At 41.9% G+C, this 24,534-nt stretch overlaps 2 protein-coding genes across 13 annotated transcripts in view; one reads left to right on the top strand and one right to left on the bottom strand.

Moving 5' to 3' along the window:
• Positions 1–19,568, bottom strand: part of MAP2K5 (mitogen-activated protein kinase kinase 5) — a 263,591-nt gene extending 244,023 nt beyond the window's left edge. For 8 of the 12 annotated variants that reach the window (XM_015142546.3, XM_077939621.1, XM_015142547.3 and 5 more), the window contains exons 1-2: positions 18,767–19,568; positions 12,137–12,185 (exon numbers count right to left, since the gene is read on the bottom strand). In XM_015142546.3, coding sequence (XP_014998032.1) covers positions 12,137–12,185; positions 18,767–18,901 — 184 coding nt within the window. In that variant the 5' untranslated portion in view covers positions 18,902–19,568. Of the gene's footprint in view, positions 1–12,136; positions 12,186–13,096; positions 13,256–13,828; positions 14,778–18,766 lie in introns of those variants that run through there. The other 4 variants (XM_077939627.1, XM_077939625.1, XM_077939626.1 and 1 more) reach the window with 2 other exon arrangements.
• LOC144329932 (uncharacterized) lies at positions 19,370–21,122 on the top strand. The gene has a single exon (XM_077939629.1). It carries the CDS (start codon positions 19,370–19,372, stop codon positions 19,808–19,810), a length of 441 nt encoding a protein of 146 aa, XP_077795755.1. The 3' UTR covers positions 19,811–21,122.
• Positions 21,123–24,534: the final 3,412 nt, after the last annotated feature.

Below are 24,534 nucleotides of genomic sequence, written 5' to 3'. Positions count from 1 at the left end.
CAGTGAGGACAGCCTACGTAGTAGACTGTAAATGCACAGTTGAAAGAAATGCCAAAAACATCCTGAGCAATGTACACAGCCTCCCAAGGGGACAACTTGGAAGGGGCAGGCTCTCAGTAGGATGCCTCAGTTCTAGTGTGCTTGTTAACATTCAGAATTATTATTATTTTTGTTCACTCTTGAGCATATAATTGCTGATTTGATCACATAGAAAGACTGTTCTGATCCCAGGCCTGGAGACCCTCAGACAAATCTCTCATCATGAAGAGAATAAGCTTGTACAACATGCTCAGGGGACACTTACTGAGAGTACAGAGGGAGTTCAGTTCAACAAAGGGCTCTTCCCCTACCACATGTCAGTGGGTCTTCCCTCCTGTCCGGCTGTAGTTCCAAGGATATCCCCCTGCTTGGTGACAAGGCTATGGGGACCCTAGGAGGAAGCTTGTGTTCTTTCACAATTAACCTATTTTCAAGCAAAATACTTTCTCTCTTTATCTCTTCAGTGGCCAACAGCAATCTGATAGCATGATAGAAACCAGCACTTGGACCAGTCCTGTTCAGTGACCCACAGCTCTCACTCAGGTTTTCTTTCCAAACATTTGTTTCTGGATCCTGGTTCACTGCTGCAGAGTTCCCCAACTCAATGTGAGTTGGCATCATCAAGATCACACTATCTAAATCTAGGAGAGTCATTACCAGTATTCTGCTATCAAGAGTTGCCTCCTTTCAGAGTAAAAGGCATACACTGGTCACTTTCAGTAACGAAGAAGGCACAGTCCTGAGAGATGTTACACACATAAAGAACTTTATAGGAATCTAGCACCTTTTCTTTCATTTTTTCACTTTAGATACAGAATCTCTAGGGCCAAATTGGGGGAGAAATGCCATTCTAGCTGTAGAAAGAGAAGAAAGGAGTCTCTCTATATACAGGTTCTAGAAACTAATATTTTCAAGGTTAAGGTGAAAGTTTTCTTAAAAACTCAGGAGACAGGAAAAAACAGAGTACAAACGATATAATGTTACATATCACCACACATGAAAGCACTTTACATTTTTGCTTTAAAACCAGGTCAAATTCTCTTTAAATGTAGGCTAAACTGATTTGTTCTTTACGAAGTCCTGAACTTGGCATAAAAACAATTTCCAGCCTGAATAAAGTAGTTTTTAAAATAAATCTCATTTCTGCAACTAAGCTAGCTATAGAGATGATGGTTAAAAAGAGACTGCTTATACCGAATTTCAATATGCACAAGACCTGAATAAGGTATTGCTCACATAGGGTGGGCAGGTGCTTATATTTTGGTAAAACGAGTGAAAACCCTTCTCATAATTTATTTTAAAAAGGAGGGGGCACCGATTACAGAAAGATCATTTAAATTACAAGAACAAAAGGAGAGTTCTTCAACTTCTCAAAGCTAGAGCCTGAATCTTTAAGGCTACTTAAACCAAAATATTCTGGAATTCTACATTTCTAAGAAATCTCTTGAGGGATTATTTCAGAAGAAAGAGATCTGTGAAAGAAGTCAGCTACCAGAATAATTTACTGTAGAGAAGTTGCATAAAAAGTAGCTATGAGGCCAGGTGCAGTGGCTCATGCCTGTAATCCCAGCACTTTGGGAGGCTGAGGCAGGCGGATCACGAGATCAGGAGATCGAGACCATCCTGTGAATGGTGAAACTCCGTCTCTACTAAAAATACAAAAAATTAGCCGGGCATGGTGGTGGGCACCTATAGTCCCCACTACTCGGGAGGCTGAGGCAGGAAAATGGCGTGAACCCAAGAGGCGGAGCTTGCAGTGAGCCGAGATCACGCCACTGCACTCCAGCCTGGGCAACAGAGCGAGACTCCGTCTCAAAAAAAAAAAAAAGGAGCTATGAAACATTACAAGATCATTTGTTTAAGTGGACAGAAAACTGGAGCCAAAAGGCTAGAATAGCTTTTGACATCAACCCAGTGATAAAATGTTGGAACTATCCCCTTAGGGGTTCTGACTCCAAAAGAAGATTTCAGATAAGTTGAAAAAGGCATTCTAAGAAAGGCTGGAGATAAAATCAGGCTTATATGACGTACTGAATAATAGTTGTTATGGGTTAATAGGACACCTAGTTTTATGTAGGTATTGGTTTTCTTTACAAACTGCTCTTTGGGAGACTGTCTGATTTGCTCTTTAGTATCTATGCTTAGTTGTTTTATTAAAGACTCCTTGTTTTTGTCCAAGAGGAAATTGAGTTGGAAAATAACCACACCCATGAGAAGACTGGTGGCTCCAGCCAAAAGGCAAAAGCTAAGCTATCTCTGACCCCTTGATGGCAGCCCAAGAGCAAACCATTCGCCTTAACCTGTAAAGCAAAAATGCACTTCCGTCTAAAGACGGTGAATTGACAACTACGAAAAGTTACTGAAGGGTAAGAAAGCAGAAATACATACTAAGCAAATTACTATTGCAGTAGCCTAAAATACTTTTCTGAACAAAAACTTGGATATATACAGCCCATCTAGCCAAGACTCAGGCTAGCTGCCTATCAAACTGGATAAGCTATAAAAATCACACTAGCTGGAACCATAAATCATAAAAACTTACTAAACTGGCACAAAGTTTCAGAGGTATAAATATGTTAGAGAACAACACTAGAAAGTAGTGGTACTAAGTAGTAAGAAGTAAAAAAATAATTTGAGCTTTTTCTATCTTATACATGGAGGTTCTTTGCCATCTGACCAAAAAAGCATTACCGGATATGACCAAGAAAAAGGGTGGGGGTGGGGGAGCAGACGGATCTGATACACTGGTTCACAATGAGAATTCTAGGCTTCTCTAGTTGCCTGGAGCATAGTAATATGATTTTCCAGCACATTAGGGAAGCAAAAGTAGAACCAGAAAGCCTATGTACTGGCTAGATTTTGTTAATGTCACTTAAAATGGAGGAAAAAATCCTAGCAAGATACCAAATAGAGTGCAGCAGATGGTAAACAAATATTATGAAGCAATCTTCACAAAATCTGCAGTGTGTCACAAATATACAAAATGGCAGAGTTTGGGAAAAGAGAATCATAACAGGCCATATGTTGTTAGCGATTTTATTTGAAGCAACATGCAATCCAAAAGAAACACCAAGAAGAGAAACATAAAGGCCCAATAGAGAGGAGAGGCAGCCTCAGGTAAGGGGCGGTCAGAGCGGCCTACTGAGTAAACAGCAGACGAACAGCAGACTCAGGGAGCTCTCAGACAAACAGCACCCACTGCGGTGACAGGGGCTCAAGAAGGCTTTCAAGAGAAACAATCTAGCTTCTACAAAGAGCTACAGAAAGTTAAGGTAATATATTATATGTCATTTGTCACACTCCTCCTGTGCCAGGTGGCAATTGGAACTACTGCAAAGGCACTTTTCCCAGGTAAGAGAAAAGAAATGAAAACATAATTGTAGAAGTTAGAAAGACATCAATAGGAAACTAACAGAAAAGATGTCAGGTTTAAAGCCCTTCTCAGGCATGGAGTTAATGTCCTGGGCAGGACTAGAGGCCGTACTTTCCATGGCCACATCTTCATATCCATGAGTTTTAATTTATCTTCCTGCTTCCCTCTTTCTGATTCCTTCCTTACTTCTTTGCTTTCTTCCTCCTTCCAGCAAAAAAAAAAGTACCCACTAGGTAGCAGGCACTGTTCTGGACACTGGGACAGTAACAGTGAAAAAGGAAAAAATAAACAAAATCCTGCTCTCACGGAACTTACACTCTAGTAGAAAGAGACTGAAGGAGCTGAGGGAGTGGGCCATGCTGATATCTGGGGAAAGACTGTTCCAGGCAGAGGGAGCAGCTAATACAAAGGCCCTGGGTCAGAGGAATGCCTAGCATGTTTGACAGACAAAAAAGAAGCCAGAGTAGCTACAACAGAATGAGAGGTGGGGGGAGAAATACACGGGTTCAGAGAAACAATGGTGGGACAGGTTGAGGCCACATGTGAAAATGCAGAGCCTTGCAGGGCATTTTAAGGACTTGGTCTTTTACTTTGGAATGAGATGGAAATCACTGGAAAGTTGTAAGTGTGGTAGTGTCACCTGACTTCTAAAAGAATCACTCTGGCTGCCATGTGGAAAAGAGGCTGTATAGAGGCAAAAGTAGAATGGGGAGACCAGTTAGGAGGCCACTGTCCTAATCCTGGTGAGAAATGACGGTGGCCTCAACCAAGCTGAGGTTTTGAGAAGTCATCACATGCTGGATAAATTTGAAGATAGAGCCAACAGGACTTGCTGATGAATGGGATATAGAAAGTTTATCCTTATTACTTCACTATTCAACCATCCATGCATTCCAGAAACACATACAGAGTGTCTATTATGTGCCAGGTACTATGGTAGGGATTCAAAAATAAGCTGCACTGTCTACTGACCTTAAGGAATAACTAGACTGGTGCTTGAGTAAAGGACTCAAACTTCTTAATTTTCATACAAATCAGCAAGACTATTAACAAGAAATGACTACTCTCATAAGACTAAAAAGGATTTGGACTTTTTGCATCAGTAATATTTCAAGCCAAAATTTCAACAAATTAAAGCTCTCTTATTTGCCTCAAACTCTAGGATGCATAATTAACTCTTAAATGTTAAATAATTTTCAGGCTCAGTGTAGGTTTATTGTGACAATTTTTCACTAACTTACCTAGTTTTACTTAAAAATGACCCTTTATCTTTTTACACATACAATAGTTTAAGGAAATGAAACTTCATTTCTTCCAAATATTTTATGATTCAGACTCTTCTCTGAAGCAAAAAGAACCTCCCACCCAACTATTCTTAACAAGATTGTCATAGCTATCTGAACATAAGAGTATCTCCTACAGGTGTCTCTCCAGTTATCAGCTATAGTTGTTTCCTATACTCTGAGAATTTACAACTTCCAGAATTGCAATTTTGCCTTAAATGGTCATACTATGCCAAATTTAAAATGAGATGTGATGTGTTAAAGATTTCCACTCTAAGTACAAAATAATCTTACAGCAGTTCATAAAACAGCTAAAAATGATTCTGTGCAATGAGAAGAGAGTATAAAATAGTCAAGGTTGAAGAAAGGCACAAATTCAATAAATATTTATCCTATAACCATGTTTTCTGAACCAAACTCAGATGCACGGTTTGACAAATGTGAAGACACTTGCGAGAGCTACAGATCAGAATACATGAGTGTCACGGAAAAGTGAAACCACATGTTTTTGATAGGTTTAAGACAGCATTTGTCTACATGGACTTAAAATGCATGTTTCAAGTCACCAGTGAGATTTTACTGTCCAGGAACACCAATCCAACAGTCATTTTACAGCAGTTACTTCTCTAGAGAAAATGCTGGCAGAGGAACACAAGTAACAGATATGCACAGGAAATGCATTAGTAGGCACGGTTGATTTTTATCACCTCCTGTGTTGGTGTACTCATTAATCTGCTAATGAAACTGTGAAAATCAGCAGGGGTCTCTGGGCCTATATGAATGTCAAGCTCTTACAGCATATGTAGAACCCAGAAATGCAAACACACAGGATTTTTTATGGTTATGGAATTTAGCTTCATCTCAGAAAGGTTCTCACATCTGGGAAAAGAAAAACTATTCAATAACTGGTGTGGAATCAACTATCTGCTTGAAAAATAAAGTTGGATCCCCACCTGATTTATTTCACCAAAACAAACTGAAGATGGTGCAAGAATTAAGAAAAATAAAGGCTGGGAGCAGTGGCTCACACCTGTAATGCCAGCACTTTGGGAGGCTGACGCGGGTGGATCACCTGAGATCAGGAGTTCGAGACCAGCCTGACCAACATGGTGAAACTCCGTCTCTACTAAAAAATACAAAAATTAGCCAGGCATGGTGGTGGGCACCTGTAATCTCAGCTACTAGGGAAGCTGAGGCAGGAGAATCGCTTGAATCCAGGAGGCGGAGGTTGCAGTGAGCTGAGATCTTGCCATTGCACTCCAGCCTGGGCGACAGAGCAAGATTCCATCTCAAGAAAGAAAAGAAAAGAAAAAGAAACAAATTCTGAACTTTGTATTAAAAATACATGCTTTTTATAAAAACCCACAATATGACACATACAAACATACAAATTTATATACATAACTGTGTGTGTATCTAACCTCATTAAAGTAGAAGGAAAAAAGAATATGAATGAATGCTTCTTCAATATCCTGGACTGTAGAAGACTTTCTTAAGCAGGACATAAACCCAGAAGTTACAAAGGAAAATAAGTAATCTGACCATGTAAAAACTTTAAACTTCTCTATGGAAAAAAGAAGAGAGAATAAAAAGACTAGAACAAACCGAAAAGAGCAAAAACATTTGTAACACACAAGACAAAGAGCCAGCCTTAATAATGGAAAACCCTTAAATCAATTAGAAAAAGATAAATAACCAAATAGAAAAACAGACAAAGGTGATAAATAGTTTATAGAAATTAAATACAAATAGCTGGCCAGGGGCAGTGGCTCACACCTATAATCCCAGCATTTTGGGAGGCTGAGATGGGCAGATCACCTGAGGTCAGGGGTTTGAGATCAGTCTGGTCAACATGGTGAAACCCCGTATCTACTAAAGCTACAAAACAATTAGCCAGGTGTAGTGGCATATGCCTGTAGTCCCAGCTACTTGGGAGGCTGAGGCAGGAGAATCACTTGAACCCCTGAGGTGGAGGTTGCAATGAGCTGAGATCAGGTCATTGCACTCCAGCCTAGGCAACAGAGTGAGACTCTGTCTCAAAAAAAAAAAAAAAAAAAAAAAAAGGAAGTAAATACAAATAGCCAAATACAAATGAGAAGATATTCAAGCTTATTTACAATTTAAAAAATATAAAATAAAACCGTAATATAGTAATCTTTTTCACCTATCAAACTGACATTGACTAAAAGGTTTGCTAATGTCCAGAGTTGATGGGATTGGAGAGGGAAATGGGCCTTCTCATACACTGTTGATGAGAGTGTAGATTGGTTCTGCCTTTTGGTGAGCAAACGCAGTAACAGATATTGAAATTTAAATATGGGTACTCTCTGTCTCAGCAGTTCCAACTCTAAGAATTTATCTTACAAATTTATTTCCACAATGATATGGTTTGAATATTTGTCCCCTCCAAATCTCATGTGGAAAAGTGATCCCCAGTGTTGCAGGTGGGGCCTGGCAGAGGTGTTTTGGTCTTGGGGGTGGATCCCCCATGAATGACTCAGTGCCCTTTCCATGGCAGTGAGTTCTCACGCTGTTGGTTCATGTGAGAAACTGGTTGGTTGAAGGAGCCTGGCACCTCCTCTGCTCTCTCTTACCACGTGACACGCCTGCTGCCCATTTCCCTTCCACCATAAGTAAAAGCTTCCTCAGCAGAAGGCAAGCAGATGCTAGTGCCATGCTTGTACAGCCTGTAGAACTGTGAGCTCTAGATGTAAGGGAGAATAAGGACCTAAAAGAGGTCCTTTTAATAACAAAACGAGGTTTAGGACCATCAGCCAAAAGGTGAGTTCAGCAGACAGATGTCCCTCTCCTCATCCAGCCCTAACTCCCCTTGGAAACACCATGCCCAGAAAAAGAAATCAGAAAGAATACAGCCCCTTGGGTTTGACCCCCTTGGGTCAGTCAAATGTGGGAATTTGAATTTGGAGGCCTGAATTGTCCACCACCAACCAATTATATCCCATGCTCAGGCTATACCACAAATAATCCAAAAAAGCAAATTACTCATTTAGATTTAGACATGTGCATTTTATAATTTTCATTTGAATGTGGACTCACATAACATTCTACTCATTCAACAAGTGTGATCCTCTAAGGCAGCAAGCTCATTACTAAGAAGAGAGAAAGAGTGGAATAAAACATGGTACATATCACCAAGTGACTCAAAATAGAGTGAGGGAAGGTAACATGCACACACCGACCAGAACGCAGGCTGAAGGGGTTCCCTGCTCTAGTAAAGGTGCAGAGAGATTAATGCCATCTGGAATCACCAGAGGTTTCACTGAAGAGACGCCATTTCTCAGAACTGGAGAATCTGTAACATTATCTGACCTTTCCCCTCTTTTCCACTCACTCAACTCTTTTTCTCTACATTTATACAAAACAGGTACATTTGACAGCTACCCTCTCTCTTGTTGCTTAATTCAAATCACTAACTATAACACCATTTCTTTTGTATAAGATATAAATTAGTGTTAGGTATATTTTCAGTATTAAATGTATTACTATAAGGCCTAGTGCAGTGGCTCACACTTGTAATCCCAACACTTTGAGAGGCTGAGGAGGGTGGATTGCTTGAGCCCAGGAGTTCAAGACCAGGTTGGGCAACATGGTCAAAGCCCGTCTCTACAAAATATACAAAAGTTAGCCAGTCCATGGTGGCATGCACCTATAGTCCCAGCTACTCAGGAGGCTGAGGTGGGAGGATTGCTTGAGTCTGGGAGGCAGAGGTTACAGTGAGCTGAGATCGCACCACTGCACTCTCCAGCCTGGGTGACAGAGCCAGACCATTTCAAAAAACCAAAAATGTATTACTATTTCTTTTATTAAAGTTGTATTTATTCAAGGGTTGTTCCATTATACCCATAAGCCACTGAAATATTTCCAAAATTCCCGTAAATTAGCTTATAAGCTATATCTTCTCAATTATTTCTTAAACATAGATTCCACTTATTGGTTCGGATTTTTGGTTAAGAAAAAAAGTCACCACAAAATAATCATGAAAAAAGCCTGCCTAGGATTTCAAGTCTATAGTTGAAAGTAATGATAATCCAAACACACACAAAAAAACTAAGAACTGTCATTATTTTGTCTGTGGGTGTGTTTTGTATCTACTGTTTTTCATCTAAACCTGGCCCACATGCAGATGGGCACAGAGTTGCTGCCACTGATGGAGCAAAAGATACAGCACGGTATCACAGAACCTAAACCTGTAGTAGTAGAGGTTTATCTATATTTACACTTAGGTTTTTGACACACTTGGGCATAAAGAGTGCAAGTTTTATAGTCAAAAAAATGTATGTTTGAACCTGGGCTTCACCCTTCCAAGCAATCACATTCAGCAATCATTTCAGGCCTCTGAGCTTGTTTCCTCACAGGTATAATTTTCCTATTTCACAGAGTCAGTATAAAGATTACTGACAACTTAGGCAAATCATCTAGTACACTGCCTGGCACAGAGCAAGCTATCAATGAATGATCATTAAAATAATCAGTATTATTATTATTATGAACTCTAACTGGAAGCCAATGAGGCAGGCACAGGCACATCAAGCCACTTTGGGGACCCGAAAAGCATAAAGTACAAAATACAAAGTAAACTTCTTTTTACCATGCATAAGAACAACCAGAATATGTGACTTCAATAATTATGACAACTCTCAAAACAAGTCCAGTACAGTGGTTGAGAATATACACTTTGGAAACTACTCCAGAAATTCCACTTTACCACTTAACAGCTGCGAGACTTTGAGCAAGTTGCTTAAAGAAGATTTCCTTTCCTCAACCAAAACAGAGCTAATAACAGTCCTTTTAAGTACTTAGTGGGCACAGTGGCTCACACCTATAATCCCAGTACTTTGAAAGGCCAAGATGGGAGGATCACCTGAGGTCATGAGTTCAAGACCAGTCTGAGCAACACAGCAAGACCCCATTTCTACAAAAAAAAATTTTAATTAGCCAAGCGTGGAGGTGGGTGCCTGTAGTCCCAGCTACTCAAGAGGCTGAGGCAGGAAGATCACCTGAGCCCAGGAGTTTCAGGCTGCAGTGAGCTATGATCATGTCACTGCACTCCAGCCCGGGCAACAGAGCAATACTCTGTCTCAAAAAAATAACAAGTACTTCGTGGGGATCTTGTGATGGTTAAAAGAAATAAGATAACCCATGGAATGCTCTTAGCAAAGCATCTATCAATAGTAAGTACTCCGAATGGTAACTATCAGACTGTCCATGAAACCCGTGGCACCCACAAGGAGTTACTGCAAAGAGTCTGAATAAAGCTTGCAACACTAGTGTATGTATTTCAGACAGATGTACTATTTTTCTATAGCACAGTTCAATGTGACTAACAAAATGCTAATTACATTAAGAGTTCTACTCATTATAGCTTTTAAAAACAGGTAATGATCGTTGAAAAATGTTCAAACAATAGAGAAATATATAAAGTAAAAAGTGTGCTCATTCATCCACTCCGCTAACCCAAGCCTCAGGCCCCAAGTCCATTTTCCAGGGTAAGTCACTGGAAAGTACTGTAGTAGGCACTCTTCAGATCCTATCTTTTAACACATACATAAAGTTGGGGAAGCGGGGTTGGATTTTTTACAAAATGGGATAATACTATATGCATTATTGGTTTATTCAACAATATTTCACAGATACCTTTCCATATCAATGTAAAAAATCCTAACTCATTCTTTTTAGTTACTGTTTAATGCTTTGAATTATAGATAAATTGTAATTTATTAATCCATTATACTAGGCTTTTAGTTTACCTCTAATTTTTTGCTGTTGAAAATAATCCCACAAGCCTGAGCCAGGAGGTCAAGGCTACAGCAAGCTGTGATCTCACTACTGCACTCCAGCTTGGGCAGAAGAGTAAGATCCTATCTCCAAAATAAATAATCCCACAATGGGCCAGGCACAGTGACTTATATCTATAATCCCAACACTTAGGGAGGTCAAGGCAGGAGGCTCGCTTGAGGCAAGGAGTTCAAGACTAGCCTGGACAACATAGCAAGACCCCATCTCCACATAAAATTTAAAAATTAGCCAAGCATAGTGGTGCATGCCTGTAGTCCCAGCTATTTGGGAGGCTGAGGTGGGAGGATTGTTTAAGCCAGGAGTTCGAGGTTACAGTGAGCCATCATGCCACAGCATTCCAGGCGTGGCACCAAGGCAAGATCCTGTCTCTAAAAACAGTAATAATAATTATCATCATCTCACAATGAACACCTTGTTTGAAGGGCATTCAACACATGTGTAGCTATTTCTGTTGAACAGCTTCCTAAAAGTGGATCTGCTAAGTCAAAGGTTTTGCACATTTTATATGTTGATAAGAAATGCCAAATTATCCTCTAAAAAGGAAGTACCCATTGTATTCTCTATAAGTAACCATCTTCATAAAAAACAGAAACAAAAAAGTATCCTATCATGCAGAAAAACTGAAATTTTTCAACGTTAAGAAGTGGCCCTCTGGTCAGGCTCAGTGGCTCATACTTGTAATCCCGGCACTTTGGGAGGCTGAGGTGAGTGGATCACTTGAGGTCAGGAGTTCAAGACCAGCCTGGCCAACATGGCAAAACCCTGTCCCTACTAAAAATACAAAAATTAATCGGGCATGGTGGCACATACGTGTAATCTCAGCTACTCAGGAGGCTGAGGTATGAGAACTGCTTGAACCCAGGAGGCAGAGGTTGCAGTGAGCTGAGACTGCACCACTGCCCTCCAGCCTGGGCAACATAGCAAGACTTTGTGGCAAAAAAAAAAAAAAGTAGCCCTCATCTTAAAAAAAAAACTACAGTTCTAAATCCTTACTTCATCCCTCTCAGCATCTGAGCCCCTATGCTACTGACTATCTCATCTTAGCATGAGTCATTCCATGATGTCCTCTGCAATGACCTGGTTCATGTCAAAACAGTTTTCTAGTCCCCAAGTCACCCTGGCCCTGTCCCCAGGTCAACTGTGGGGAGAAAGGAAGCACTAAAGACCTGAAGTGTTCCTGTCACCATCTAGCATCCCTGCCAAGCCCCACTAAAACACAATTGTTCCATGTAATGCTCACAGTAAAAGCTCTACTTTGCTTCCATGTTTTAAAGCAGCAATGGATTAAAATCTCTTAATCAATAATCACTGGCCTACAGGTAGTTTACACGTTTCATTTTGTCCCGCAATATTATTACAATCAGGAGCAAGAGCAGATAAAGGTCATGCTGGTAATTAAAGCTATATTGTAGAAATATGCTCACCCAAGATATGATTAAATAAGAAAATATTACTCAGTTCAGTATCATCATTAAACTTGTATTAATTTATAAATATTTAAATGTACCATATGATGGTCATAAATAATGTGTTTTTGTCAGTTTCTAAAATAATGCAACCCATAAACCCTTTAAAAAATGACTGCAGAAAGGAATAGTCAAGAAAGTATATAAGCCAGACTTACATTCAAATGCTGTAGTTGTTGCTTCAGGCAGAACCTGGCCTATCACATCCTAAACAAAGAAAGAATAAAGAAACACAATTAGCCGTCTTCTTTATTGCTAACATGTGGCAAATCCTAGAGGAAATATGAGAACCTGGGAAAGATTTTTGAAATGTTAGCATAAACTATAAAAACATTAGCTCATAATCACACTTAGCCCAGCAACATAAACCCAGAGTTTAAATCTCTATTCCAGGAAGAAAAATCTTTAAGAAACCTTTTCCACATTTTATTAATAACATAATATTTTATTCTCAATTCAACAGTGTAAATACAAATACACTGTTGTGTATTTACAAAAACTTGGTTTCTTCTATGGGAGGCTGTGGAATACAATACAGTTGAAAGAGAAAGGGGTTTTGAGAGTCAGACTGACGTAGGTATGAATCTCTGCTCTGCACTTATCATTAAACGAATGACTTGGAAAAAAAATCACCTAACCTCTCTGAGCCTCAATCTCATTACCCTCCAAAATGGGTCTAGTAATACTTACAGAGGTAGTGTAAAATTAATCTAATAAACATAAGCTTAGACCTAGCACATTGAAGACATTCAACAAATGTAGTTCCTGATATACAACAAGCAACGCTGTGCCTCGCACTCATAATGGTAGTTCGACACACAAGTTTCTGTGATGATATAAACCCATTATGCTACATTTACCACAAACGGTTCTTATCAACCTTTACTCTTAAGCAACAGAAAACATACTTAATGACACCGAAACAAGGTTAATCTAGCCTACAACAAAAATCTAAAAAGTGTATATAATCTGACATCAATGTTTAAATAAATCTCTAAAGTTGAAAACACATGAAAATTAGTATACTGAGACAGCTTAATTGAATAAGCACAGAACACCTAAACTCTGGGAAAAGTGACCCTCCATCACATCCAGTCCAACTCCAATGGCCTGCAAACCTCATTTCTCTCCGGGAGCTCTGCCACACTGTCCCTCCCAGGCTGCACCAGAACTGGCACCAGGCAGCCGGCTGACAAAGCCGCTTGCAGTATTTCTCAGCAGGGAGCTCACAGCCTTTCCAAGCAGGGCACTTAGCAGAGTGGCGGCTGCAACTTCCTTCTAAAGGCAATTCTTTAGAAGCTTTTGCTGCAGTGGCAATTTGCATAATAGTCTTGCCTCTATAGTGTTTTTTTTTTTTTCAAAAATAAATCTGTGAATATAAAACTGATCAAAGAGAACTATCTTAGGCAGCCCTTGCTCATTACAGCCAAAAGAGATTATTTTTTTTCCGACTCTAGTCTTCACAAATGAAACATCAACTTTTTGAGGAAGTATCTATAAAAGATTTCAGTATTAAAAAATTCTTTCTACACTCTCATAGTTAGAAAGTATTTATGGACAGGAAACTGTAAAGGGAGTACAGAACAAAGCACACAGGCAATCCAGTGGAAAGCCTGAAAACATGAAATTGCAGCCAAACGGCTACAGCTGGATGCTAGCTCTCTCGCACAACTAAGTCCACGAAATCTCTGTGCCTCAGTTTCCTCATGTGTAATATCAGATCTTAGCTGTACCTACCAAATGAGTTAGTATTTGTAAAGTGCTCAGAAGAGTGTCTAGCACATGGCAAGTGCCCTACTAGTGTCTGGTAAATAAATAAAACACTATGACTGGAATATTACAGAGCTTACCTCATAATAAAACTTTGAAATTCCAGCACCCAACAATCAGTGGAGGATGGGGATTCACTCAATGACTTCATCCTTCAGCAGTATATATTGAACACCCATTCTAGCCAGTGTAGGTTTAAAAAAATGAGGGGAAAACAACTGCTCCATCCCCAACTCTCTAAGTTATCACCTGTTATTTCCAGGAAACTCTGATCTTGAGATGTGAACTCTGCCTCTATAGTGTTAGCAAACTAATTTAAGCTCCTTCCCACTTCGGAATAGCAGACCCCATCAAACTGCAGAGTTCTAACAACCACCTGAAAACCTGCTCAGTGGCAATGGCATGCCTTAGCCCATCGACATAAATGAGGCGCTACACATGCTTCTGATCCGATAGAGGAAAAGGGAGAAAGAACAAAGCAAACTTGAGTGAGAGAATCATGTGAACACAACCACTTTGTTCTTTAAAGCAAATAAAGTGGGGCTATCATAATGACAAAGAGGTAAGAAGTTTAAACATCAGGAATATCTACTGGTCATTTTAAAGCAGGGTACATTTGATGATTTTATATGCATTTTCCAGCTAAAGTGACTTCTACTCTCAACAATATAACATATACCTAACCTAAAGAAGGTTTCAAAAGAAAACCAGGATGGGCGCAGTGGCTCACACCTATAATCCCAGCACTTCAGGGGGCCAAACTGGGTGGATCACTTGAGGTCAGGAGTTTGAGACCAGCCTGGCCAACATGGTGAAACCCTGTCTCTACTAAAAATACAAAAAAATCACCTGGACGTGTGGTGTGTACCTGTAATCCCAGCTGCTCAGGAGGCTAAAGCAGGAGAATCACCTGAACCTGGGAGGCAGAGGTTGCAGTGAGCCGAGATCAAACCACTGCATTCCAGCCTGGGCAACAGAGTGACTCCGTCTCAAAAAAAAAAAAAAAAAAAAAAAAAAAAAGAAAGAAAGAAAAAGAAAACTGAAGTTTACATATCTTGATGATGACCATTTTTTGATGCTTTTCTTCTTCCTTTCAAAAAATCAGACAAATATCTGACAGATCCAAAACATAATTGAGTATCTACAACATGCCAGGAGCATAAAGATCACAAAGCTGTAGGCTACAGGAGAATAAAACTTGATCCTTGACTTTAGGAAGATTATAAACTGGTTACGGAGATAAAGACAAACCTGAAAGACTAGCAATATAAAACACTTAGAGTATAAGCACCAAACAAAAGACATAAATAGCAAATAGTATTTGGTAACTCAGGAGAAAGGAAAAATCACACTCAATTTAGACAGAAATCTTTGTGTGTGTGTGTGTGTGTGCGCGCGCGCGTGTGTGTTTTCTTCTTTTTTGAGATAGGGTCTCGCTGTGTGACCCAAGCTGGAATGTAGTGGTGCAATCACTGCTCACTATAGCCTCAACCTCTGGGTTCGAGAGATTTTCCCATCTCAGCCTCCCTAATAGCTGGTACTACAGGTGTGTGCCACCATGCCCTACTAATTTTTGCATTTTTTGTAGAGACGGGGTTTCGCCATGTTGCCCAGGCTGGTCTCGAACTCCTGGGTTCAAGCAATCCACCCACCTCAGCCTCCCAAAGTGTTAGCATTACAGGCCTAAGCCACCACTCCTGGCCCAGAAGTCTTATAGATGAGGGGAAATCTGAGCTTGGAGACCACAGGATACAAAAAGAAGAGGGGAGAGGGTTGAGCATTCTCTCTCATCACACACTAACCGAACCTCTTGTACAGTTTTCCCAAAACTAGGAACTCAGTCTCCAGGGAAAAAGAGAAACACAGAAAGCTGCAAAACCAAAGACCCAAATGTCTCTACCTTTGAGGGTCAGGTCAGCCTCCATACTTAAGCCCGTCCCTGGTGATTCAGACAAAAGACAAGGCCCAGAAAGACGGAGTGACTTGCCCAGGGTCTCCTAGCTATTTGATGCACAGTGACTGGAGCCCTCAACTGCTGACTTCAGGTCTGAGACACTCAGTTATGGCTGACTAGGTGACTACAACCTGCTTCTGGCATCTGTGTCAGGTTCTGCCAAAAATTAGCTGTGTGGCTTTAGCAAGGTATTTTGCCCCTGTGGGGTTCATGCCTCTTCATTTGAAATGAGTCTGAATTTGATGAGGCGATTCTTCCAGGTTCCACGTGGCTTTAAAGTTTAAGGTTCCAAGCCAGAGATGCTGATGTGTCTGTTGGTTCTTGCCTTTTCTTGATGAAGAGATGAAGTGAACCTGGAGAACAGATCACAGGAGTCTGCCAGGATCTGGGCTTGAACATTTGCTAAAATGGAGCATTAGGAGATAGCACTGAACACCCACTGCCACAGGTCCTTCGTCAGGCCTTCCTGACAAAACATGCTCCACCTGGGCTTATACCTGGCCAAAAGTGTGCAGGCAGCTGGCATGCTGAGCTCTAGTGGTGGGGCCACTTGTGTAGTGTTTCCTGTTAGGCCAGTCAGCCTTGAGCCAGGTACAACTTAGAGATGCTCAAGAAACAGAAGACCCAAGTCCAATCCCTTATAATAACAATCCCATCAATAATAACAACACTAATGGAGCGCTTACTATGTGCTAAGTTTTTCTGAGAGCTTTACATGTATCAACTCAAGGAGTCCTCAGAACTCTAGGAGGTAGGCATTACTTTCACCCCTCCCCAACTTTTTTTCACAAATAAAGAAACTGGGATACAGAAGATACTTGCCCTAGTAGTACAACTTGCGATTTAAACAACTTGGCTCCAGAGTTTGTGGTCTTAAACACTGGGCTGTTCTTGAAATAATCACATAATCAAATAATATAATCACATAATAATCAACCTTCCATTGTTTTAAATGAGTAAGAGAAAGCCCGTCTTTCTCATCACAGTCACAATCTCACATAATCTTGCCAAGTCTTTGAGGAAGGTACAAGTTTCCCTGTTTTACAAATAAGGAAACTAAGGCTCAGACAGGTAGACTGACTTGCCTAGTTAGCGGGACAGCTTGCAATTAAACCCAAATTCCTTGACTCTAAACCTCGTGTTCTGTCCACAGAACCATAATTGCATGCATCCTCTTTTAAGTTTCCTTCTTAAACAAGTATTCTGGGGTCCTATGAAGAAACAAAAACCAACATACCTATCTCCTCCAGAAGTTTACCATCTAGTGGAGGAGACAAAGTATCATGATCAAACATGTGCTTTGCTAGGGGACCCACACAAAGCTGTGGCAGCAGAGAGGTGGGGCATATAACCAAGAATGACAGAGAAAAAGCACAACTTGGCTTGGAAGGACAGGTGGGAATCGGCCGGTGAAGGGCAGACTGTAGACAGTCTGGACACCTGGGAGAACTGAGAATCAACCTATATAAGTGAGGCACAGAAGTATATAGGCCTGTGATGAGAGATGACACAGGTGCCAGGCAGACAGGGGCCAATCCAGATGTGCTCAGAGGACCATGTGAAGGAGCCTGGGCCTTATCATGAGGGGAAATCTGTGTGTGCGTGACTGTGTGGAGAACTCTGGCTACAAAGAGAAGGATGGCATTTGATGCACAATATGGAAAGCTCTCAGCCAAGGCACCCAAAAATGTGCATGGCCTGGGCAGTCAGTAACATCCAGAACTCAAAATGAAGTTATAGAAATCAAATTTTGACTGAGTTACCCAAGACAATGAAAAATCACATCACAAATCTTCCTCTTCCCAAGATCCTGCCACCTTGCCCACTCTTAACTTGCAGGCAAGTTCCATTACAGATCTGCTGCTAGCAATGTGCTTTTCGGAATGTCCGCTTCTGTCTTCCATGCTTCAGTTATTCAGCATGTAGAACAGGCCACAAGGCACCCTGTCTATCTCAAATGAATACCAGAAAGATCAGAAGTGGCTGCAACATGTAGGGAGATAAACCTACTAAGTCAATGAAACACAATTTTAGTTCTGGTATTGAGCTCACAGCTTTGGAAAAGCCATTTCACCTCACTGCTCCTCAGTAACTATCTGCAAAAAAGAAACAGGCCACCTACAGTGTTACACCCTGCTCTAAAATTCCATCATTTTATTTGAAATATATTCTGAATAATCTGAAAGTAAAATATCACCAATTATAAGATGCACATTTTCCCTCAATTTTACTATCTCTGAAACTGGACTGATTTTAATAACGGATGATGTGTCATACCGTCATGGGCAGCATGTTTTTCTAAATAAAACGTCTTACATTCAATAATGCTTTAAGTTTGCTCAGGCTGGACACAGTAACTCACACCTGTAATCTCAGCACTTTGGCAAGGCCGAGGCAAGCAAATCGCAGGAGTTCGAGACCAGCCTGGGCAACATGGCAATACCTCATCTCTACAAGATACAAAAATTATCCAGGTGTGGTAGCATGTGCCAGCTACTCGGGAGGCTGAGGTAGGAGAATCACTTGAGCCCAGGAGGCAGAGGCTGCAGTGAGCCGAGATCGTGCCACAGCACTGCAGCCTGAGCAACAGACTGAGGCCCTGCCTCAAAATAAATAAATTAAACAGTGTGCTCAAACACGGTAAGTTAAAGTTGTCCTTTTTCCCTTTCTCAGCTGGTCACCAAGTTCAGAGAACTCAGTAGAAAAACAGGGCTGGAATCTGTCCAGGGACATTCCCTGAAACACTTGGGGGAAAAAAACATCTCTTCTAGATTCAGCTGTTTCCATTTGCGTGGTTGTGACTATATGTGTGTCCCAGCCCGGGCTATGAGCTCTCTGAGGGCAGGGGTTCAGTCAGCTTGATCTATCTCCCCAGGGTCCTAGACATTTGCCAGGTTTCAGTGGTTGCAATTTATCAATGCTGTGCCTGAAGCAATAAAACTGCCTCCACAGGAAGCCAGCAGTAGCCATTGCCACTAGCTCAGGTCACCAGTGGTCAAGGTGCTGACTGCTCAAGTTCCTGAGTCCCCCTTGCTGGGATCTGGACACTGAGATTACCACTCACCAGTACATCCCTGAAGAGTAACTGCGGCCCAGAGTGCACTGTCCAGTCCACCGCGCCACTATTTGGGATCTTGATGCGAATTACCAGCACCTGGTTCTCCATGGCAGGAAAAGGGCCAAGGGCTAGCCACAGCATTACAGGTTAAAGAGGCTCACATCCTTGGGTAGGGGATACCCACTGGCCGCTGGTTAGGAAGAGGCTCCAAGAGGTGACAAGGGGAGTGAGGGGCAAAGGACAGAGGGTGAAAACAAGGGACTGGCGGATGAGGGGGTGGGAAGAGGGGAGGGGTGATCAAGCACGCACCCGCAGGCACCGAGCCTGCCCAGGCTGTCGGGGGTCTGAGGTGTCTCCAGGGGAGGGTGCACCGGGAAGCGGGCAGAGGCCCGCAGGAACTAGCTGAGGTCGGAAGGTTCTGGAGTTGAGCGAACGCTATGGTGAAGCTCTCTGCCGCCGTGTGGGTGTGAGGAGGCGGCAGGGCAAGGACTCGGTTTGGGGGAGATACAGCGGCAGGTGTCCACCGCTCGTCAGTGGACTAGGAGAGGGTCCTCGACTGGAGGGACTCAGTCTGGGGCTATTAAGAAAGAGCCCCAGGGCCGCCACACCATGGAGAGTCCCCACGGGAGGGTCAAGAGGCGAGTCTTCTGCCCCACCCGGAGACACAGGGCGCGGCGCGCGCAGGCTGAGCTCCGGCCACCCGAGGCCGCGCGGACCGGCAGCGGCAGCGGCGGCGGCTGCGGCGGCGACGGCGGTAGCGGCAAGAGGAGGAGGAGGAAGGCGGCGGCGACACTGTTACTCCGGAACCAAAACGCGCGGCGCCGGAACCCCGGGAGCCAACGAGCGGGACCCGCCTCCCGCGGCGCCATGTTGGAAAAGGGCAGCGGCTCCCGGGAGGACGCACCCACGGCGCTGGGAGCTGAAGAAGCGGAGCGCGGCGTGTGGCGCGTGGCGAGTCGGGGAGAGACTGGTCCTGCTCGCTCGGAGACCCTCCTCACCCGCGCCCGCGGCGACCAGGTCACGGCCCTTTCGTTTCCTGACCCTGCTTAATGACAGCGAAGTGAAAACATCTACCAAACGAAGGGTGAAAATGATCTAGGGCTGGAGTCCGCCAAAAGCCAATTTAAGGCTTAACATTGCAGACCGTTTGTCTTTACAAAAGCTTCAAAGACTGGGCTGCAGCTCCCAGTTATCCCCACTTTGTCAAGCCATGCATCTGAATGTTCGTGGGGTTGTGTGCATCGAATCAGCAAGAGCAAGGCAAGAACTCAAGAAATAGTTATCTTTTTTTATCCCCCCCTTACAAGTCACAGGTTCAGAGGATCATCTTTCTCCCACATTAGCAAAACCTATTTGCATTTTTCAGTGAGGTTCTTTACCCCACCAGTGCCCTAAAATAGCAAACAGTTCCCTGTTCAAAAGCAATAGTAAAGAAATTCACTGAAGAGTTTAATTGCCTGGGGACAGCTGCAGTAGTCGCATCATCGTCTCTTATTAAACTGTTGCAGAAATATTCGGTCTAGCCCATGTATTTTCAACTAAATAGCACTGCTTACGCAGTTGGTGATATCACGGAAGTAGCAATAAACCTTGGTTATCTTTTTTTTTGTTTGTTTTTGAGAGTCTCGCTCCGTCGCCCAGGCTGGAGTGCAATGGCGCGACCTCTGCTCACCACAACCTCCGCCTCCCGGATTCAAGCGATTCCCCTGCCGTCCCCTGCGCCCCGGTAACTGGGACTACAGGCGGGCGCCATCGTGCCCGCTCATTTTTATATTTTCAGTAGAGACTGGGTTTCACTTTGTTGGCCAGGCTGGTCTCAAACTCCTGACCCACCTCAGCCTCCCAAAGTGCTGAGGGATTACAGGTGTGAGCCACCGCGCCTGGCCAACCTTGGTTATCTTCAAATGCGTTGTTATCTCAGATTTTAAAGTGCATAGTCTTGTAGAATGATGATGCCTCTACAGAGGTTTGTTTACAAATTGTAACGTGTAGGTTCGTCCTTTATCTCTTTCTTATGAAAGTGCACGAATTGGCTCTACTTTTTGGGGTTGAATTTTGTATAAACTCGGTTGAGGAGGCGTGTCAGTTTCCCTTCTAACAGTAAGGTGCTTGATTAATGTGAGAAAAAAATTAATGTTGGTCATTTTCAGTTACAATACCAAAATTTTTCTGCATTCTTTACTCTGAGTTACTTTTATATTTAATTTGAAAGTCCATTGTAGGAGATAAATTATCACTTTTTAAGTTACTGTAAATTAATATCTTAGGTAGAAATTCATTTAGTCAGATCCTTCAGATATTCTAGGAATTGCCCCTTTTCACCAGCACTTCACTTTTGTGAAAAATAAACTGTTCATCAAAAGTCCTCATGTACTTTTATTAAAAGTTCATTTCCTATTATTTTAGAAAATAGACCACGAAACTAGAGATTTTCTATGAATCTGTGATTTGTTAAAATGTCTCTTTTATTCGAAGTACCATGGGGAAAACCAACTCAATTTGCCAAATTTGCATACATATTCTGAAGCTTTTCCTACGATAATGGCAAACTCATATTTCTTTCCCAATATTTGCAGAGCCAGTATAATTACACGTCAGCTCTTCATAGCCTTTATATAGTAAGAAATCTTAACTTTGATGATTTGAGCAAGGATTTTCCAGAAAGTTCTAACTCTCATTGCGAGAAGCATCATAATCACTGATAATACAAGACCATTCCATTTGGTATCATAAATGACAAAATGTAACTTTTTGATCTTTACCAAAATGAATAAACTACTGTCTAAATTTAAGGAATATTTAGTATTTGACATGAAAGTTGTATGTGATCTTAAGACGTTTGCATTTAGTACTTTTTTTCTTTTTTAAAAATTTTTTTTTTTTGAGGCGGAGTCTCACTGTGTCACCCAGACTGGAGTGCACTTGCGCAACCTCGGCTCACTGCAACCTCCATCTCCCAGGTTCAAGCAATTCTCCTGCCTCAGCCTCCCAAGTAGCTGGGACTATAGGCACGCGCCACCATGCCCAGCTAATTGTTGTACTTTTAGTAGAGACGAGGTTTCTCCACGTTGGCCAGGCTGGTCTCGAACTCCTGACCTCAAGTGATCCACCCCTCGGCCCCCTAAAGTGCTAAGATTACGGGCATGAGCCACCGCACCCAGCCTTTTTTCTTTTTAAATGATACAAATCAAGATAGTCACTCAGGTACTGGCTGAGATAGTTTACTAGCCATTAAGCAAACTTACTGTAAAAAAAAACAAAACAAAAAAAAAAAAAACCTGTGCTTACTTGTAGTGTTCCTACTTGAGGGATTTACTTTTCACTAAGTGTAATAGAAAATCCCTCCCCTCATGAAGTTATATTCTGATGGGGAACACAGTCAAACGAGTAAAATATATGTTAGATAGTAGTAAATGCTAAGAGAAAAATAAAATCAGAAGGAAAAATGGTAAAACAGAGTGCACCAGTGTGATAACACTTAAGAATATGAAAACTGGCCTATATTGGCTTCTGTTAGCTGGCAAATTCAACTGAAAATAGACACATTACTGAAAAGTTAGATGTCTAGTGATTTTTTTTAATTGTGATAAAATACACATAAAATTTACCATTGTACTCATTTTGAAGTGTACAGATCAGTAATGTTACATACATTTACCCTGTTATGCAGCCAATCTCCAGATTTTCATCTTGCAAAACTGAAGCTCTATATTACTAAACAACTGCCCACTTCCCCTTCCCTCCAGCCCCTGGCAACCACCAATCAACTTTCTATTTCTATGAATTTGACTACTCTGGATACCTCATATAAATAGAATCATACAGTATCTGCCTTCTTGTGACAGGCTTATTTCGCTTAGTATAATGCCTTCAAGGTCCATCCATGTTGTAACATGTGTCAGCATTTCCTTTTTCTTTTTGTATTTTTAGTAGAGACAGGATTTCGCCATGTTGGCCAGACTGGTCTCGAACTCCTGACCTCAGGTGATCCACCCGCCTTGGCCTCCCACAGGCGTGAGCCACCCCCCCTGGCCATTTCGTTCCTTTTTAAAGCTGAACAAAATTCTGTTGTGTGTATATAACACATTGTGTTCATCCATTCATCTATCAATGAACATTTAAGTTGTTTCCACCTTTTGGCTATTGTGAATAAAGCTGATATGAACATGGGGGTACAAATATCTGTTCCTGTCTCTGCTTTTGACTTTTTGGGATGTATACTCAAAAGTGGAATTGCTGGATCATATTTTCTGTGTTTAATTTTTTGAGGAATCACCATGCGGTTTTCCATAGTGGCTGTACCATTTTACATTCTCACCAAAAGTGCATTAAGAGTTCCAATTTCTCCACATTTTCACCACCACTTATTTTCTGTATTTCTGTTATTTTCTGTATTTGTTTATAGTAGCTATCTTGTTGGGTATAATGTGATATCTCACTGTGGTTTTAATTTGTATTTCTCTAATGATTAGTGACGTTGAACATCTTTACCTAGTCTTGTTGCTCATTTGTATATCTTCTTTGGAGAAATACCTATTGAAGTTTTTTGCCCATTTTATGTATTTATTTATTTTTGAGACAGAGTCTTGCTCTGTCTCCCAAGCTGGAGTACAGTGGCGCGATCTCAGCTCACTGCAACATCCGCCTCCCAGGTTCAAGGGATTCTCCTGGCTCAGCCTCTCAAGTAGCTGGGACTACAGGTGTGCGCTACCACACCCAGCTAATTTTTGTATTTTTAGTAAAGACAAGGCTTCACCATGTTGGCCAGGCTGGTCTCGAACTCCTAACCTCAGGTGATCCGCCCACCTCGGCCTGCCAAAGTGCTGGGATTACAGGCGTGAACCACCACACCTGGCCTTTTTTTTTTGCCCATTTTAATAGGGTTATTTTGTTGTTGTGATTTATTTTTTTAAGGAGGAAAATTACATTTTGCTGTTATAAATTCAAAGAAGTTTTCTTTCATCTCTTATTACCTTGATCCCAATATCGAATCCTTAACCCAGAATCTGAGCCTTTCTCACCACCTTCACTGCTACTACCCGAGTCCAAACTATTCTTTCATCTTCTGTTTTCACCCTTGCCCCTACTACCAGCAGTATTATCTACCCAGTTGCCACAGTTAGATCAGGTCACTTGTTTGACTAAAACTCTACAGACAGCTTCCTATCTTATGCAGGAAAAAAGCCAAAATCCTTTTCTTGGCCTACAAAACTCTACACATTCTGCCCCTCATCCCATCTAAACTCTCAAACTTCATTTCCTGCTACTCTCCCTCACTCATACCAGCCTCCTCCTCACTGTGCCTTGAAAGTGTCCCGCATCCCACTTCAGGGCCTTTGCATTTGCCATTTCCTCTGCTTGGATTGCTCTTAACCTAGGTATCTGCATGGCTCTTCCCTCATATTCTGTAGGTCTTGACTCAAAGGTCACCTTCTTGCTGAGTGAGGCTCTCCCTTGGCACATTATCGAGATTGCAGGCCATCCTCAAACCCATAGATACAAGCATGAAGGCATGCATGATTCCTAATCCTCTTCCCTAGTTTATTTTTCTCCTGGCGCTTATCACTATTTTTTTTTTTCTTTCTGTTTTTGAGATAGGGTCTGGCTCTGTCGCCCAGGCTGGAGTGCAGTGGTGAGATCTCAGCTCAATGTAACCTCCACCACCTGGGCTCCAGCGATCCTCCCACCTCAGCCCCCTGAGTAGCTGTGACCACAGGTGTGCACCACCACGCCCAGCTATTTTTTTGTATTTTTAGTAGAGACAGGGTTTCACC

The sequence above is a fragment of the Macaca mulatta genome, chromosome 7 (genome assembly GCF_049350105.2).
Source record: "Macaca mulatta isolate MMU2019108-1 chromosome 7, T2T-MMU8v2.0, whole genome shotgun sequence".
Lineage (NCBI taxonomy): Eukaryota > Metazoa > Chordata > Mammalia > Primates > Cercopithecidae > Macaca > Macaca mulatta.
This window is presented reverse-complemented; position numbering and strand designations above follow the sequence as displayed.

Bases quoted from the DNA above. Each gene is read 5' to 3' on its own strand.
- LOC144329932 (XM_077939629.1), top strand. From the start codon at position 19,370: ATGGAGAGTCCCCACGGGAGGGTCAAGAGGCGAGTCTTCTGCCCCACC.